Raw genomic sequence first — 17,313 nt, 5'->3', positions numbered from 1 at the left:
TTACAATTATCCTCTTGTAGCAGCTTGGTACTTGAAAAGCACATCAACAATTCACAGAAATATGACGTTAGGAGGTTAAACACGAGAAACACTTATGATGTTCTTTTGGGGGCAACGTGACATATGCCATGACATAAGATATCTCCTCTTTCAAAGCATCTTTTCGGGGGGGTGATGACTGGAGCCGCTGTGATCAGCTCTCCTTCTCTAATCACCCGGTCCGTGGATAGCCCTCACACGCCTTTCCCTGTCATTACGGAAGGCAGTGGTGTTGGAGTCTGTCCCAGTCTGGGGGGAGAGCAACATGGCTACATGGTCCAACCGCACGCCGCGACCCTGCTATTTATGGCACACCAATAACTCAGAACGCACTTGTCAAGAACACCCATGGATGCAAGATTCCTCCTACTCCCCCCCCCCAATCCCTCCCCCCTGCACACACTGCTCAGAATACACACCCCTGCTGTCCTGATAGTCTCTGTCACACTTTCAAAAGGGGACCAGCATGGTGTCTGGTTGTAAATTACGTGTTTTGAAATCCGTGGAATGTTTCTTTTGCTCCGCCGCAGAGCTCTGGGCAAACACAGTGGGTATGGATATGGACAGACAGCAGTTGGCCTTCCTTTTACAAGACACTTTCATAATAATCCCACCCCCAAGGCTGTGTCTGGTTTGAAGGAATCATTTGACAGTTTCAGCCATGTAGCTGTGGCAAGTGAGTCAAATGATTACTGCAGGATGAAGTTGTGATCTAAATACCATGAAATGTTACTAGAGTATTGTAACTTTTAAAATCTTGCAGCTACATCTTGCAGTTATGTTGGGCAAAATAATACCAAAACATAGCCGTAACATTTTAAGAACCATTAACAGAACAGGAAAGATCCTACGTGCAACACCAACAACATTCCCTCAACACAGCACAATGCCTCTTTAAGAGAGTGTTTGGACTGAAAATGGAACCAAATGGATTTGATCATATTTATGAGACAGCGAATCCCCCATCTGTAGTAGTTAATGTCCAATTAACTTGAAAGTACTGCCACAACATTAAAAGCTTCACACTGAGCCATTAGTCTACAAACTCTGAAAAAAAGCTCTGAAATGCAGACAATTTGTTTAAGACAGAGGAAAGGACAGGAAGAAGAATCTCCAGATACAACCTTAAATTCCCCAAAAGGAGTTTTATTGGGTGACAGCCTTGTCTGGTTTCCTGCCCTTTAGTCTGAAAGCCTCACTAAATTATGAAATGCCTCTCTTTGTAATATTCAAGCATTGTGAATTATTCTGTTTGTCAACAAAACCACATAGAACATTCCTAGACTGATATGCCAGCCCTTTACAATAAGAGGGCTCACGTTTATTCAACTATAAATCATAACTTGTGGAACATAAAATGCCATAAAGAGAGATACAAAGCCACTATTCTGCTAGATATCCATCCAGGTACGTACATTCAATTGATGTTCTTACACTGTTCATCTAAGGGGTTTGCTGTACATTTGAACAGGCCCTCTGGGGGGTGTACATGTTGAAGGACACATGCCTGTCCTCGACATAAACACCTTGTTTGCCTCCTAGTTTACGGTGAGATGGTACTGCCCTCAAACAGCTCTTTAAAATGGGCAGCTCCCCGTATCCGTATGCCAGGGGGTATGTCCTCTTAAATCAGGGCAGTGGCAATGTTGGGATGGTGAAAGCCTCTCTTTGTCACCACCCACTGATTTTGCATTTCTCTAAACTGCTTGTTCTTCCCCGCTGTCCTGTGAGCATGTGTTTAAGTTTCACAAGCATGCCTGCCTGACCACCGGAGTATAAAGCTTCCATAATAAAAACCTCATTAGAGTAATAGACCTGAAAGCGCTTTCATTAAAAGATAATTTGCTTGATGATGACAGAACATAGAATACTTGGGCTTTGTGACATTTCAAAACAAACCCCAGACACATCCAAGTCAGCTTGAATGCAAATTGATGAAAAACAACCCTACATCTGTCGAAGTGCATTTGACTACAAATCTCAATCTGTAGTCACCCCCGAAGCCCATCAACAATAAAAACATATCAAACAGTGTAGCTCAGAATTTCTCATGAGGAACTAATCACTGAATATATTTCAACTCATTAATTATCAGCATCATTAAGCCAGGTTCTAGAAATAATATCTCATTAATCTCCAGCTATTTCCCAAAGTATGGAAACATTCTGGTAATTGTCATAAGGTGCTTAATAGACTCACCAGTCTAAATGAGAGAGCCAGGGGTCATGATAGCTTTCTTGGCAGGTATGCCTGTTAACGAAGCAACAGGACCTTTCATCAAGAATCTACTTAACCTGACAGTATTCAAATGTGGTATGTAGAAAGAAGAAGAAATGAATGAATGTAAGTTTTGTTGTGTGTCTTGATCTGCTCACCCTAGAAGCAAGGGGTTCAGTAGAGACATGCTACTAAAAATGAGTACGCATGATGGCACTATAAGTATGTCTATATGGACACATGTTCAAAGAGTATATAATGACATTATATATGTATATAAGTTGTTGTGTAAAAGAGTAAAAGACATTTAAAAAAATGTATTTAGCCCATATTTAACCTCTTCAGCATATGCTGTCCTTTGGAGTTTACCTTCCTTGGTGCTATTAGTGGAATCATTTTATGCAAGATTAGGCATGTAATTATGTGTTGACTAAAAAAGGCTGAGGGCTTGCTTTGCTAATGAACATTACTAATGGGACTCAATGGATTCTGCACTGTATACCCCAGGCAGTCTAATGAGACTAGCGAACATGGTCAAGTTACCTATGAATGGACACAGCCAAGCTGTAGCGGACACCTGCTCATCAGAAAGAGATCTTTATGGGAATGTTAGCTATGGACACAGTGGATCTTTGTCAGTGCTTCTCGTTCCATCGTCAGCAGTCTTCCCAAAAAGCTCCAAGCTTTTTAGACTAACTTAAGTTCATTACACATGAGAGGCCTATTAATTTCTGCCTTTATATAGAGAAAAAACTACATTCAGTGGATATATTTCCTTTTTTCAGTAACAGTTGTAGCAATTTTCCTGATTGCGGATCCCCACTTAGTTTGAGTTACCGCTTGAGATAAACAGAAACGTTTTCATTTAGAACCTCTGCGGTTGCCAGGGCACATCCAACCGTCAGTGCGGCAGAGATGGAATAACATGCCCTCATTTCCATAAGTAAACAGACTACTGAGCTTAACACCTGCAGACTAACAGTCTGAGCCCCAGGTCAGAATCACCCTAGAGGCATACTGTACTGTTTGGAAAAAAGGAGAATGTTTTAAGAGGAAAATATTTATTTTGAATCATTTTGACTTACCTATGACCTACACCTCCAAGTATCCTCTCACTAATCATAATGGTTGAGTAGGATGATGTTTGGAGATGCCAGTTCCAGAGACTTGACACTAAAGATGATAAAGGATTACCCCCCAAATAATGTGCTTCCAAATGAATAGTGATTGTTGAGACACCCTTTGCAATTATGTGTTGCTGAGGATTAGTGGCCAAGGTGATAATTTGCATGAATTGAAACGGAACAGTCCAGATGTTTTCAAAACCTCTCCAGGTGTCACTGTCTGTTGGAATACTGATAAACTCACAGGGTATTTTTCCCAACAAGGTCATTACAAGGTAAGAAATGTGAACATAACAGTACCAATTCTTCATTCTCCATATTTTCATCATTGGGGATATATCTGCACACGTGCCCCACAGATGAAAAAGGAAGAGGAATGACTTCAGCTTTAAGCTCCACAGACATTCCAGGATCCGAGAGTCTTCCCTGTCAGTCATCGCAGCAGAGGCTGTCAGACTGACGTCTGCTGAGATATCCAAAAGGAGCCTCATGTCTTATCTATGACATCCAACGCGCTCGCTCTACAGCAGGCAAAAGCAATCTGTGCTTTTACTTGGGGTAATTGAAAGGCACTTTATCCTCAATAAAAAGTGGCAAAATGACAGCTTCTTCTAGCACAATGGCGAGGAGCAGGCTGTCACACGTAAACAAATTACTCTGTCAGGGAACGAGACAGTTGGTAAATGAAATTATATAGTCACAAAAGCCGTACGTATTAGTCTGTACAGAGAAAACAGTTATCTCTTGAACATGTCCACGCTATACATACACGTGTGCTCTTATCTAAGCAGCAAGGGCAGGCTTACAGAGCAGCGGGGGCAAATTAAACGTTGCCAGTGGTCACTCATGCCCAGTGCCACATTTTTACCAAGGTGGTCCACCCATGAACACAAGCAGACACGTGTGCACACAAAAACACTCAATTACAACTAAAAACATTATCAAGTCAGTGAGCACTACCTTGGCAAGCTGCCTGCATCCACACAATACACAAAGGTGCTGTTAATCACACACCCCCACCCCCCTCCACTAAAACACCTGTGTCACCACGATGGTACAGGCTCTCCATGAAGACCAATCAGCAGGGCAGGGAGAGAGAGAGAGAGGGCAGGGGTGGAGGCTGCTGGTGGTGGCTGTGAACAGCGCCCGCCTCACACCACTTGAAGCATCAGAGGGGATCAGTCTGTGGCGAGGGTCCATTCTACCGGCGGACCCCATCATTATTCCTCAGTCCCCTCAGCCTATGAATAGGCAATGGCAAATGAGAACCAGTGGAACGGACTTCACACTGATGCATGTGATGTGAAGCGAGTGAGCTGAGAGACCTCCACTCATTCTATTCTACCGCTGCCTTCTGCTGCTCCTCCTCTCTCTCTCTCTCTCTCTCTCTCTCTCTCTCTCTCTTAATTTCCGTCTCTCTCTGAATCCGTCACTCACTCAACTCACACGTGGGAATGGCTCTGGCACTGCTGTCTGCAACAAGAGGATGACCAGTCCGTCTAACACTTTTTCAGGAGTGTAACTTCTGTCATTCTGGAAGTGCTTCGACCGGACAGCTAACACGTTCATTCATTTGGAAAAACCTGAGCTCACAACCCTCATTTCTTAGAGACTCCAGGGGGGGTCTTCAATGTTGTCCCCCTGGGTGCATGTGTGTGTGAGGGGGGCAAGAGCGCCGGACGGCACAAAGGGAGGAGCAGGATCGGTGGAGTTAAAACTCACGGATGCCTGACTGATTGTGCTCTCCCCTCAGGACTTTCCAGCAGCAGCAGCAGCGGCAGTCTCATCCAAAGCCTTCAGTGAGCCACAGCCACTCTGGAGTACCAGGGAGGATGTTCCTATGGGCTGGAGCCAAAGGACCTCAGAGATCAGGACACGAGGGAAGGTATGGTGGTCATATTATAATCTATCAGATTAGCAGTGCATTAAGACACGAGGTAAGGTATGGTGGTCGTATTATAATCTATCAGATTAGCAGTGCATTAAGACACCATGGAGGAAATGGTGGTGATATTACATTTATTGCTATGATGTAGAAGAATAGAACAGAAGCCATTGTGATGACGACGTGACCATGATGTGGTGAATTAGGAACGGCTTTAGAGGTGACTCTACACGAGAGCGTAGGGCATGAGAAAAGGCGGTTTTGTAACTAATCGTACTCATTATAGTATATTAGAACATGATACTGCATTTTCACACTGTATTCCTAGTGATGCCAAACTTTCAAAGAAACTTTCAGTGGTGCATAGCATGGCAAAGATGTGTTGTATCAACATTTGTACATTTACAGTCAGGTTAAAAGGTATATTTATAAAAAGTCATGTTTACAATTTTCTCTCTTGTTTGGCCTCCAGAGTTAAGATGGTGTTGTGTTTATTAGTGTTGTTACAAAGGGAATGATAATTCTTTGACCAAGACAGCTATTTCATTCCATCTTCATGTGATGGTTTTGAGCTGGTATGCATCTGTGTCTAAGCCTGTGTGTGATACCTCAGGGTTTACCAAAAGATCCAGTATGACGTCTTGGAAAAGAGGAAGACGGTGACGGCGCTGAAGGCAGGCGAGGACCGAGCCATCCTGCTGGGCCTGAGCATGATCCTCTTCTCCGTCATGATGTACTTTGTCCTGGGAATAACCATGATGCGTTCCTACGCAGACAGGTATGCCAGAGTCCCCCCCCCGCTGTGTATCAAAACACAGATGTGTGAAATCAGCTGATTGCTGTACATCACAGCGTGCCAGCGTGCCAGCGTGCTAGCGTGCCAGCGTGCCAGTTTCATCAGTCCCCCACTCATGCCGTGCCAAAACACTATTAATACAAATAGCCTAATTTGTTGCCCACATTCTGTCGGTCTGTAATAGAAAGCGGACACACTTGGCTTCAGACTCACTCTCCTGATGCTGCACCCAAACCATGTCACGCCGCCAGGTGGGAATGTTTGAGATTGCCCAATTGATGCAGACCTCTGGCAGATTGTAGCAGGATGCGTGTTCTCACTAAATTGTCTTAAATGGTAGTTCAATAGCCAGCTGAGCCCTGGGAAACTCTACCTAAACAAGAAGGGTGATATTTAGTGTCCCAAGAAGGGTGACATTAGTGTTCTAAGGAGGATGTACATGAAAAAGGAACACATTAAGTGATACCTTCAGACACCCCCACACTGTGGGAATGATATATAGTAACAGATGCTGCCCTAGTGTTAACTAACTAACTGACATTGGTATAGCACAATATTCTGTGAGAAATTCGTTGGAATAGAAAGTTAACATCGTGCTGTCATCTGTGAACAACTAGTTATTATGAGGAAATGTGTGTCATTAAGTTGTAGCTGAGGGAGTTCTTGAGGCACCAATTAGAAACAAAGAGATCACTGATTCAGCTGACATTTGAGAAGTGACCTGCTGCATGCGTGGGCCTTCATTTCCCATGAACATCATGCAGCCTCTCATACAATCATGGGGCGACAGTGGTACGGGGGTAGATAAGTCGTTTAGTAATCAGAAGGTTGCTAGTTCGATTCCCTGTCGAAGCGTCCTTGAGCAAGACACTGAACCCCTAATTGCTCCTGATGTGCAGTGTGCCATCAGTGTATATGTAAAATGTGTATACATCCTTGTAAGTCGCTTTGGATAAAAGCGTCTGCTAAATGACTAAATGTAAATACAAGGCAACAGACACACTCAGTAGGAAGTGGGAGAGACAACCTTTCCCAGTTGAAATCCTACAGTAAATGTAACTTAGAATTCCTTAATTATTTTTGTTTTCCATTAAATGTGCACACTATGAAAATAATAACGGCAACACAATACAAACCTAATGGCAGAAAAACAAACTTTTGGCCATGTTATCATTTCATGTAATGTACGTGATTGTGTAAAACAAGAGTCTCATCTGTCAAAGCAGGTCAGTGACTTCCCCCTACTGTCTATCCCATTCATGTTCAGCGTGTGGACGGAAGAGTCCAGCTGCACCGTGCTCAACTCGTCGGTCGTGGCGGAGATTAACTGCACCTACAGCTGCGGCTCCGAGTGCTGGAAGAGTTCCAGGTATCCGTGCCTACAGGTGTTCGTCAGTCTCAACGCATCCGGCCGAGTGCTCCGTCTCTCCCACAACGAAGAGGCTCAGGACTCAAACCCCGAGGTGAGCGGGAGCATTTGACCCACACAGTTCTATCTAGTTCAAATGAAGGCGCTGTTCGTAACGTAAATCACAAAACCTTAAACAGGCTTTAAAGCGTTTAGTATCCATAGCTTCTGTCATACACAAATGCAAGTGTCTGACAATAACAAGAGTTCAACGAATGATTTTAAGTGAGGAAGTTGTCGAGAAAACCTCCTCTCAAACGCAAGGTATTATGGGATTGCATGACATAAAGCTGTCTCCACCTACTGTATCGTAATAACGACTGTATCACAACTTTTTTTCATATATTTCAAAACAGCATCACAACAGCATTACAAAACAGCTCAAATCCCTAAAGGATTGCTGCCGTTCCGTATTGGTATGTTATGTCAGCGCTGTAAACAGATGATTTACTGTCTCGGCTCTCTCTGTCTCCCCACAGTGTTTCTACGTTCCCAAATGCCGTAAGGACTCCACCGCCATGTACTCGATGGTCCTAAACATCTCGGAGAGACTCAAGCTGCACCAGCAGGTCCCCTGCCACTACGCCCCAGGAGAGCGGCAGGACAGCGCGCTGCTGACCCGACTCTACGGCCCCGGGGCCATCTTCCACTCCCTCTTCTGGCCCTCGTGCACGCTCGTCGGGGGCACGCTCATCATCGCCATGGTGAAACTCACGCAGTACCTGTCCATGCTGTGTGAGCAAATCGGTCGGATCAAAAGGTGAGAGACAGCCGCGGTGGCTGTGACTGCAGACTAGATGGTCCTTTCTTTCCTCATCTCGGGAACCTTTTAAAAAAAAAAGGGGGAGCTGATGTGTCTCTTTTTATTTGGACTCATGATGACTCACTCAATGAGAAGAGAAAGAGAAAGAGAAAGAGAGCAAGAGAGCAATGTCTCTGACTGATGTGTTTCTCACAGGCTTGGTCTCTCCCTCTTCGAAGCCGCGCGCCACAGAGGGAGAGCTGCTTCCGTCTCCAGCCAGAGGCACGGTGCGCCGGTCCTGGATACAGTCTGACAGCTGCTGTGTGTCCAGGGGCAGAGTTGACCTCCCAAATCAGCACTCTTCAGAGGACCCCCCCCCCCCCCCCCCCCCTCCCCCAACATCCAAGCATCCCCATCCAGACAGTTTTATTTAAACACTTCCATAAGCAACGCATTCACTTCAGCTGATACATACACGGTTGCGTGTGTGTGTGTGTATGTGTGTGTGTGTATGTGTGTGTGTGTGTGTGTGTGTGTGTGCACTGCCCTTGACCAAGTGGCAAACCTCAACCATCCATTCAGGTTGTGTTGACATAGTGAAGATGTTTTGTATAAGACACGGTGCACGGCGAGGCACCCTGAAAAATACCGTTCCAATCTCGTCTCTTTGCCTTGTCCCTTGGAGATGTGTCGGTGGGTGCGCAAGAGGGGAGAGTGATGTTCCACAACACTGATTGGATGGAGTCCAATTGTACTCTGAAGAGCAGAGGTCGACACAAATGGCTGAATTGTGCCGTGCTGATGACCTATGCTCCCTGTCTGGACACACAGAAAACTCATTCCAAGCCAAAACTGTGGGATAGAACAGAAGTGGAATCACGCTTCTTCCAATGTAGTGGAACTGTGAAAAAAAGAATGGTTGTGTGGGTGGAAATTCCAGACAAATTCCAGTTTGTCCATGCTGTGTGAATCTCATAGCTGATCTCTCTTTTCTCTCATTTGGGAGTGGCAGAAGTGGCCCATATCATGTGCTCACAGGCATGGATGCAAGGGGTTAAAGGTCATCTGTAGCTGAGGAGAGTTGCTAAGACCGCTGCATATTTCATGAAAACAACACCTGTACATGCTGACTGAAGCATGACTTTAAATAAACTATTGGTTGCATTATTGCTTCTATAAAGAAGCAATCGTCAGTTGCAGTCAGTCTTTCAAAATGGACACCAAGTCACCTGGTTTTCTGTTTTACACAAAGCAGTTCTTTCCCTTCTAATTATTAAATACAAACTCTACAAATAAAAAAGACGATTCATCAGTTCTGCACAGGCAATGTTAGAGTTTTGAGGTTTGTTAGTTTGGGCAGTGTTGATGAGCCTTAATGGTATGGAATAGCATGGTTTTGTTCATAGACATATACATGTTTATATGTCAATGGTTCTGTTAATGAAGTGATCAGCACAAAACAAATGTCTGTGTCTTTTTGTTGAGAAAGCAAATCTGAAAACCAGTTTCCTGTTTACTAGTCTCACAGGGCCAGATGTAACGTTGGCACCACGTGACGAGAGTTCACAACCTGGAGACAACTTTTAGAAACTGTAATTAGAAACGTGTTGAAAACCAGGCTAACAAGGTTTGCAGTTACCTGCAGGCTTTTTCCACTAATACCCAGCCCTAAATTTGGCATGTCCTTGTACTTTGAGTCAAAAAAAGAATCTCAATCACACTTTGAGCTCTGTCTGTCAAAAAGTAATTTAGTCCACATTTTACTGTGTGTCTGCAGATGTACATGTTAAAATACAGCTACAGATGCACGACTAGCATATAGCAATAACAGGGTTATTGGTCACTAGGTAGAAGATAACTCTGGATCGGGCCCTGATCTGACCCGCTGCTGGCCCAGATCCTGTGAGATATTGTTCCAGAGGTATCTTTGTATCTGGATAAAAGTCAGTCAATACACACACACACACAATTTACCAGTTTCAGCATCCTTAGGAAACAAAACATATAGTAGATTATGACTGTGCTTGTCCTAAACATCCTAAAAGGAAGTTAATGCAGAGGTATAACCATTAGTGATAGACCATTAGTGCATCTTCCATTATGGACAGGGCAGAGTTTAGGTTTTTTTTATTTTTGTTTTTATCTTTTGTCATTTGGATTGGCTAAACGCCCAGGCTATACCTTTAGCTAAGCCCCTAATGAAGAAAGAAAATGGAGGGAAATAAGTGGTAGGATGGGGAGGAGGGGAGTGAGGATATAAGAGAAAATGAAACAAACAAACAAATAAACAAATTCTTAAAAGGTGTGGGAGAGAATATCACAGAAACAATAATACAAGTTACAAGTTATGCTGAAATCTCACTGTGAAATTTGTTATAACATGATAACTAATGATACAAAATTATTACAACATATATAAGCTTCAAATATTACAAATAAGTATTAAATGTATAAAAAATATATCAAATGTGTATATCCAGAAAAGAACAGAATGTGGAGTAGGCCTCGCTTCGGCCCTGATCTTTACGAGATCAAGCTAGATTTGCTCTAGAGTTAGCCGCTACGTGGTCATGTGGCCAACAAGACTTACAGCACCGCAAGCAGGGAGGGAAGCAAAGACGTCACAAGAGCAGCACACAGTCATTTAAAATCAGAGTGTGACCACGGAGCCAGGTGGCCCTTCATTTACACCCAAATGAGCAGCAGCAGCAGCGGCAGCGACAACCAGCACCTCAGTATGCAGGAAACTCTCACTTCCTGCTGTTCCCTAGCAACAGAACAAAGCCCTGGCCCAGCGGAGACAACTTCATAAATGTGGACTTCCTGTGCTTTTAAAGCGCAGCTGTGCCGTTTGTTTACCAGGAACATCTGCAGAGCATGGGCGGAAGGGCTGTGGAAATGGACACGAGGGGGCTGAATTTAAACACATGACAAGTCCTTAGAGGAAAATGTTGATAGTACTGTAGTGTACTAAACTAGACACTGTAGATGTGTGTTCATGGTTTATATCTGTGGCCTTTTAAGCTCAAATATGGCAAACCCTTTTTTTGTATGAATGCACTTCTAAGAAACTGTTTTTATTCTGTTCAATAACAGGAAATGTCTTGTGCGCTGTGCCATAATATCAATCAAAGCCAAACCAGCCCGAACCTCAAGCCGTGAAGAACATGGTGCTTTTGTTATACAAACATCCTAATCAGCTGCTGCTTAGAGACCAGAGGACACTGAATAAGTAGCAGGCTTTCATTGCATTTGTTTGTTACCGGTCATGATCCAAGGGTCAGGCTTGTGGTTTTTAGAGAAGGGGGAATGGTCACTCATAATGACGTCCAGGGATGGTGTAGTGACGACGACAGGACATATTTAACTGGAAACATCAGTTCTTGCACAATCAATGTAAGGTAGATGACAAGAGAGCAGTTAGCAATTTGAATGTAAATTACTACATAATGTGACTCAACAGATTCTTCACCAATTTGAATGTAAAGTACTACAGAATGTGACTCAACAGATTCCTGACCAGTGGTCATGTGGCCTTTATACTCAACTGATAGATAAAGGTATGACCTCTTCAGTGGTCTCATTTTCATAATTTGAGCGATGAGGACTGGGCCAACAGACTGGGTGAGCTGAACCACGAATGTCTGTCTATTTCACTGGTGGAATAGCTCCCTCTGGTGTCTGGTACTGATAAATGTACCACTGTTAAGTTTAAATTATCTGCGTGCTGGTTTACAGAGAAATCAGAGTAATCGACCGCCACACGTAGCAATTGGTTTGATACAGCTGAGTTTACTGGTTTTAAGATTGGACAAGATTCAGCCGGAGATGCCGAGCTCACAATAGCTCTGTCACCCACGGCTGGAGAACGCGTTCTAAATTTTACATGTGATAACAATGGTTTATAAGTCCAGTCTTCACTGATGGTACTTCCTGGGCCCCACACGTATACGCCTCTCTGTGACTTGCATGTTTCAGTCGTAATTTCTGGCCTGACAATTAAGTTTCTGTGAATCTCCACTCCCTGGTACAGAGAGTCTCCCTATCTCACCTGTCTCCTGCCTAGGCTGCCCGATGACCTTGGAATTTATGTCACTGGTCATTCTAAACTTGAAAGCAGTTCTTTGAATGTTATCTTAGGCCCTGTTTTCCAACTGCCTTTAGTTATACTGGTTAAATGGACATACATTGTTAATAGAAATAAAATGTTAATAAATTCATACCTAAACTGAATTTATCTTACAACCACCCATTAGTGTCTAGTCTTGATCTGTTATATCTAGATCTAGTTACTCAGATCCTTGCAGAGAGCATCAGTATGTTACAGCGAGTTGGGTCTCTTTAATCCACTGATAATACCATGTTTCCACATTCAACCATAGGATATTTAATGATCTCTCAACAATGTGCACACAAGACATATTGCTAGGTTGATACTTTCACTGCATGTCAAATTCTTCTTAGAATCTTTGTGTTGCATTACTCCAAATATCTAGTGAAGGCGTAAACGGAGCTTTAACCTGAGATCACGCATCAGGACAGTATCGTAAATAAGAGTGATTGGATGGCAAAGGTCCCAGGAGGGAAAATACATTCTTTTTTACAAATAGATGTTTCCTAGGCATGACTTAATTCTCTTAGAGCGTTCCCTGCCAATTCTCATCAGAATATCTTAAAATGACCAAGACTAGAGGACAACACCTGCTATATCTAACAACAAGATTAACCAATTCCAGTAAGTTTTATTCTCTTAAGAAGCTGTTTTGAGCCCTGATAAGTCCTCTCCTGGCCAGCTGCGGGAGAGCTGAATAATACCAATTGAGAAGTGAGTAGCACAAGCAGATGTTAGATTAGAAAGTGCTGACAGTCTGGATCGTGCTGCTGGGATCAAGCAGCTACCCCAGTCTGCCTTCACCACAGCCAGACCTGGACCTGGTGCCGGCAGGTTTCTTCCATCTATCCGTTATATCGCAGAGAGGCAAAGTGTAGGGGTGTCGCAGGGCATTTTTGCACTTTTGAATGTTGTATTGCACTCATTGTCAGTAGAAGTTCATCAGTGATGTCATTATTCTTTTGCACCTGTAGGATTTAGACACTGGGTGGCCACACCCACTTGTGCTGTTGACAGTGCTCTGCTGAATTCCTCTCATGCAGTGCACTTTTTACGATGAAGCATGTGGGTGAGAGTGGATTTTCTCACACATACACAGTCTCACACATTACCTCCCACTCACCAGGAGAGGGAGCAAGAGCTAAGAAAGAGAGCGCGCGTGTGTGTGTGTGTGTGTGTTAGTGTAGTGGGGAGGCTTGCGTGTTGTAGTGGAGTACACTGTAGCAGCTGTGTTAGTCTCTCAACCCAGACAAGCCCTCTCTCTTTCAGACCCTCAAGTTTTGTTGTTGTTTGTAAAAACATAAAAGCTCCCGTGTCCTCTCTAGGCCTGCGGGGGAGGGGGGGGGGGGGGGGGGGGCGGCCCACGTTGACAAACGGGGAGGAACACAGGTCGGTCAGCTGACCCCCTGTGCTCACATTGCGGCCCACACACACACACACACACATACACACACACACACACACACTCACACACACACACACACACACACACACACACTCACACACACACACACACTCACACACACACACACACACACACACACTCACACACACACACACACACACTCTCACACACACACACACACACACACACACACACACACACACACACACACACACACACACACACACACACACACACTCTCGCTCAGCAGCTCCCCGAGGGGGGGACAGGGCACTCCTCGCCACGGGCAGATCCCTCAGTATGATAACACAGTGATGAAAACATGCATTCTTTTCCCCTTCCAGACTGTTCTCGTGATAACATCACTCCCCCCTTCCCTTCCCTCCAAACACAAACACATACATACAAACACACACACACACACACACACACACACACACACACACACACACACAGAGTACCATACGCTGCTTTAGTGAGTGTATCGTTCACATCTGCTGATAGTGTGACATCATTCCTCTCAGCAGGAACAAACAAACAGGATGCCGCAGACGACAGCTTGTTCTCGTGAGTCAGTGAAAAAACACTGACGCAGACCAGAGACAATAACACTGACACTATCAGAGTCAGGCCTGATGAAAGAATGCACAGCTGACACAACTGGGTGTCCAAACACCCAACCCCTATTCACAGCCCATCAGCAAACACACACACTCAAGGGATCAGCTGAAGATTTTTTTATTGAAATATTCATCAGGTATTACATATTTAGTTCATAGGTGTTCAAAATAAGTCTTCCGATACTCTCAGACAAAGTCATTATTATTATTATTATTATTATCATTAGTTTGTAAATATACATTCAAGACAGTACCTTATGGTCTTATTATTTTTCTCTTAAAGAAAGATTTAGCTAGCGGAGTCAATAATCCCTTTGTTCCAGCCACTTTACATCACATCATCTATATTGCACCATAAACACTTCTGCCTTCCATGGGAACAATTTCGTGTCTTATGTCTGGCCTCATCTTGCCCCCAAGGCATGAAATGACACGTGGGCTGAGAAGGCACTACAGCTATCTTATTTCAATGTCTCTCAAAAGAAAGGAAAAAGAGAACATTGTGGAAGAACGAAAAATAAACAGCTTGGAGAAAAAGAGGGAGATGAAAACACTCTCAGCTGCGTTCAGAATAACGACCCAGAAGAAGCTTCCTGGAAATAAATGTTATTCATCCTGGATGAGAGAGAGAGAGAGACACACACACACTAGGTACTAGACCAGCTCCAGGGCAATCTCTTAGGGCTCAGAGAGACACACACTGCAGTACAAGCCCATCTCCAGGGCAATCTCTTAGGGCTCAGCGCATGAGAGAGAGAGAGACACACACACTAGGTACTAGCCCGGCTCCAGGGCAATCTCTTAGGGCTCAGCACAGCAGACATCGCAGCATCCTCTTCACAGCGCTTCAATTCCAGGTGCGATGGTAGTAGAATGATTGAACTTAAGGTTGAAAAACAAACAATAATACAAAAAAAAAGACAGCAACTGAAAGAAACAACAAAACCTTCTATGGCTTAAGGGGTCAGCTGAACTCAGCTCCACTCCAAAACTACAAGGGACTGCAGAGGGGGAAGGAGCCGTCCTGTGGGGGGCCAGTGGGAGCGTCTGTTTCCATGCAGGGTCACCACTTCCTGACCGCATGCTCCACAGAAGTGCCAGTGACCATCTCATAACAGGAAGTGCCTCCTCCGCTCCGTAAACCGGGCTGGGCGCTCGAAACAGCAACACAGACAAAAAATCTCTTTCAGCTTGAGCTTATCGTACAGTTGGCATGCGGTTAAAATAAATAAAGGTGCTAGGGGTGGCTACGGCAATGCATTCTGGGATCTTGGGGGTCACTGCAGATGTGTGAGTCAACCCATTCCTTTTGCCTGGGCCTGGATGTGGATGGGTGCCTCCAGTCCAAGGATAATAACTTAGTCATACTTCTCTGTCATTTACCGCAGAGGGGAGCGACCCTGGCTCTCTCTCGCAATAATGCCTCTGTTCACAGCCAACACACTTGTTCGGGGAAAACACTCTGTACCACAAATGACAAGGAGAACAGAACAACACATAAGAAATATTGTGCAACGCAAAACAGATCGTATTGCAAGTGACTACAGTGGTTTGACTTCGGAGAAAAGTGAAGAAAAAAAAAGCAACAAAAACAGAACACCACAAACATGGAATGGGGCGAGCGGCTGGCATGCTCTGGGCATATTTCTTGAGCATTCTCAGGAGAAGAGTTAGGCATGCAGAAGAAATGGCTCCTCTAAAAAAAAATCATTGGGAAATACCCCAAAACGGTTAATCGCAAGGGATACAGTCCTCGGCTAACATTAATCCTGGCCAGGGGCAGAGTGACACAGTGAGTGGACAAATATATCAGGGACTCTACTTTGGCAGAGAGACGGTGGCACAGTTGTCGAAACATACAAAACTACCAAGTGACCAATCCCGTACACACATTTAGGAAAACCCTTAGCCACCTGACTCACATCTACACTAAGTATAGAAACTCTTAGAAGTGTTAGGATGAAAAAAGATCCTTATGGCTGTTCAATATGTGACACCACTGTGTCACTATTACATTCCAAAACCTTGTAAAAACTGCAGAAAGCTATTACTCATCGTAATATAAATGACTCGGGGTTTGGACTATGAAAAAAAACGTTTAACATTGTCATTAATATCATTCATTTTAACCAATATGATTGTTCATGGGATCACATGACCACAGATTGGAGCCAACAACTTTCTGTAAACCAGCTGCCATATATCTTCATTATTGACCCACATCCTCCAGAGCTCCCTCTGTAAACATTTTACCGACATATTTACAGGACATTTAAATACAACCACCTCCATTTCATAAACGAAGGTAAAGTGTCTGAATGACTCACTCCCGATTCTCCCTGTTCCAAGTGCAAAGCTCACTTTGTGCATTTTCAGTTCTCAGTGCTGTACAACTAGTTCCTAGACACGACTACTACCAGTGGGGCCCCCTTCATCCCCCTATGGATAGAACAGTAGGGCCCCCTTCATCCCCCTATGGATAGAACAGTACCAGTGGGGCCCTCTTCATCCCCCTATGGATAGAACACTACCGCCCTCTTCATCCCCCTATGGATAGAACAGTAGGGCCCTCTTCATCCCCCTATGGATAGAACACTACCAGTATGGCCCCCTTCATCCCCCTATGGATAGAACACTACCAGTATGGCCCCCTTCATCCCCCTATGGATAGAACAGTACCAGTGGGGCCCCCTTCATCCCCCTATGGATAGAACACTACCAGTATGGCCCCCTTCATCCCCCTGTGGATAGAACAGTACCAGTGGGGCCCCCTTCATCCCCCTATGGATAGAACACTACCAGTATGGCCCCCTTCATCCCCCTATGGATAGAACACTACCAGTAGGGCCCTCTTCACCACCCTATGGATAGAACACTACCAGTAGGGCCCTCTTCATTCCGCTATGGATAGAACACTACCAGTAGGGCCCTCTTCATTCCGCTATGGATAGAACACTACCGCCCTC

General features: G+C 44.4%; 1 protein-coding gene across 1 annotated transcript; it reads left to right on the top strand.

The window, feature by feature from the left end:
- Nucleotides 1–4,758: 4,758 nt before the first annotated feature.
- si:ch211-247n2.1 (calcium-activated potassium channel subunit beta-2) lies at nt 4,759–8,589 on the top strand. The gene is made up of 5 exons (XM_012842180.3): nt 4,759–5,265; nt 5,879–6,043; nt 7,329–7,524; nt 7,949–8,229; nt 8,428–8,589. Exons 1-5 carry the CDS (start codon nt 5,213–5,215, stop codon nt 8,522–8,524), a joined length of 792 nt encoding a protein of 263 aa, XP_012697634.2. The 5' UTR covers nt 4,759–5,212; the 3' UTR covers nt 8,525–8,589.
- The last annotated feature ends 8,724 nt before the right edge of the window (nt 8,590–17,313 follow it).

Source organism: Clupea harengus, chromosome 10 (genome assembly GCF_900700415.2).
Source record: "Clupea harengus chromosome 10, Ch_v2.0.2, whole genome shotgun sequence".
Taxonomy (NCBI): domain Eukaryota; kingdom Metazoa; phylum Chordata; class Actinopteri; order Clupeiformes; family Clupeidae; genus Clupea; species Clupea harengus.
The sequence above is the reverse complement of the archived record's forward strand: the minus strand, read 5'-3'. Positions and strand labels throughout refer to the sequence as shown.

Coding starts and splice junctions, on each gene's coding strand:
- si:ch211-247n2.1 (XM_012842180.3), top strand. CDS start 5,213: ATGTTCCTATGGGCTGGAGCCAAAGGACCTCAGAGATCAGGACACGAG. Junction 5,266..5,878: donor AGATCAGGACACGAGGGAAG/GTATGGTGGTCA, acceptor GTGATACCTCAG/GGTTTACCAAAAGATCCAGT. Junction 6,044..7,328: donor ATGCGTTCCTACGCAGACAG/GTATGCCAGAGT, acceptor ATTCATGTTCAG/CGTGTGGACGGAAGAGTCCA.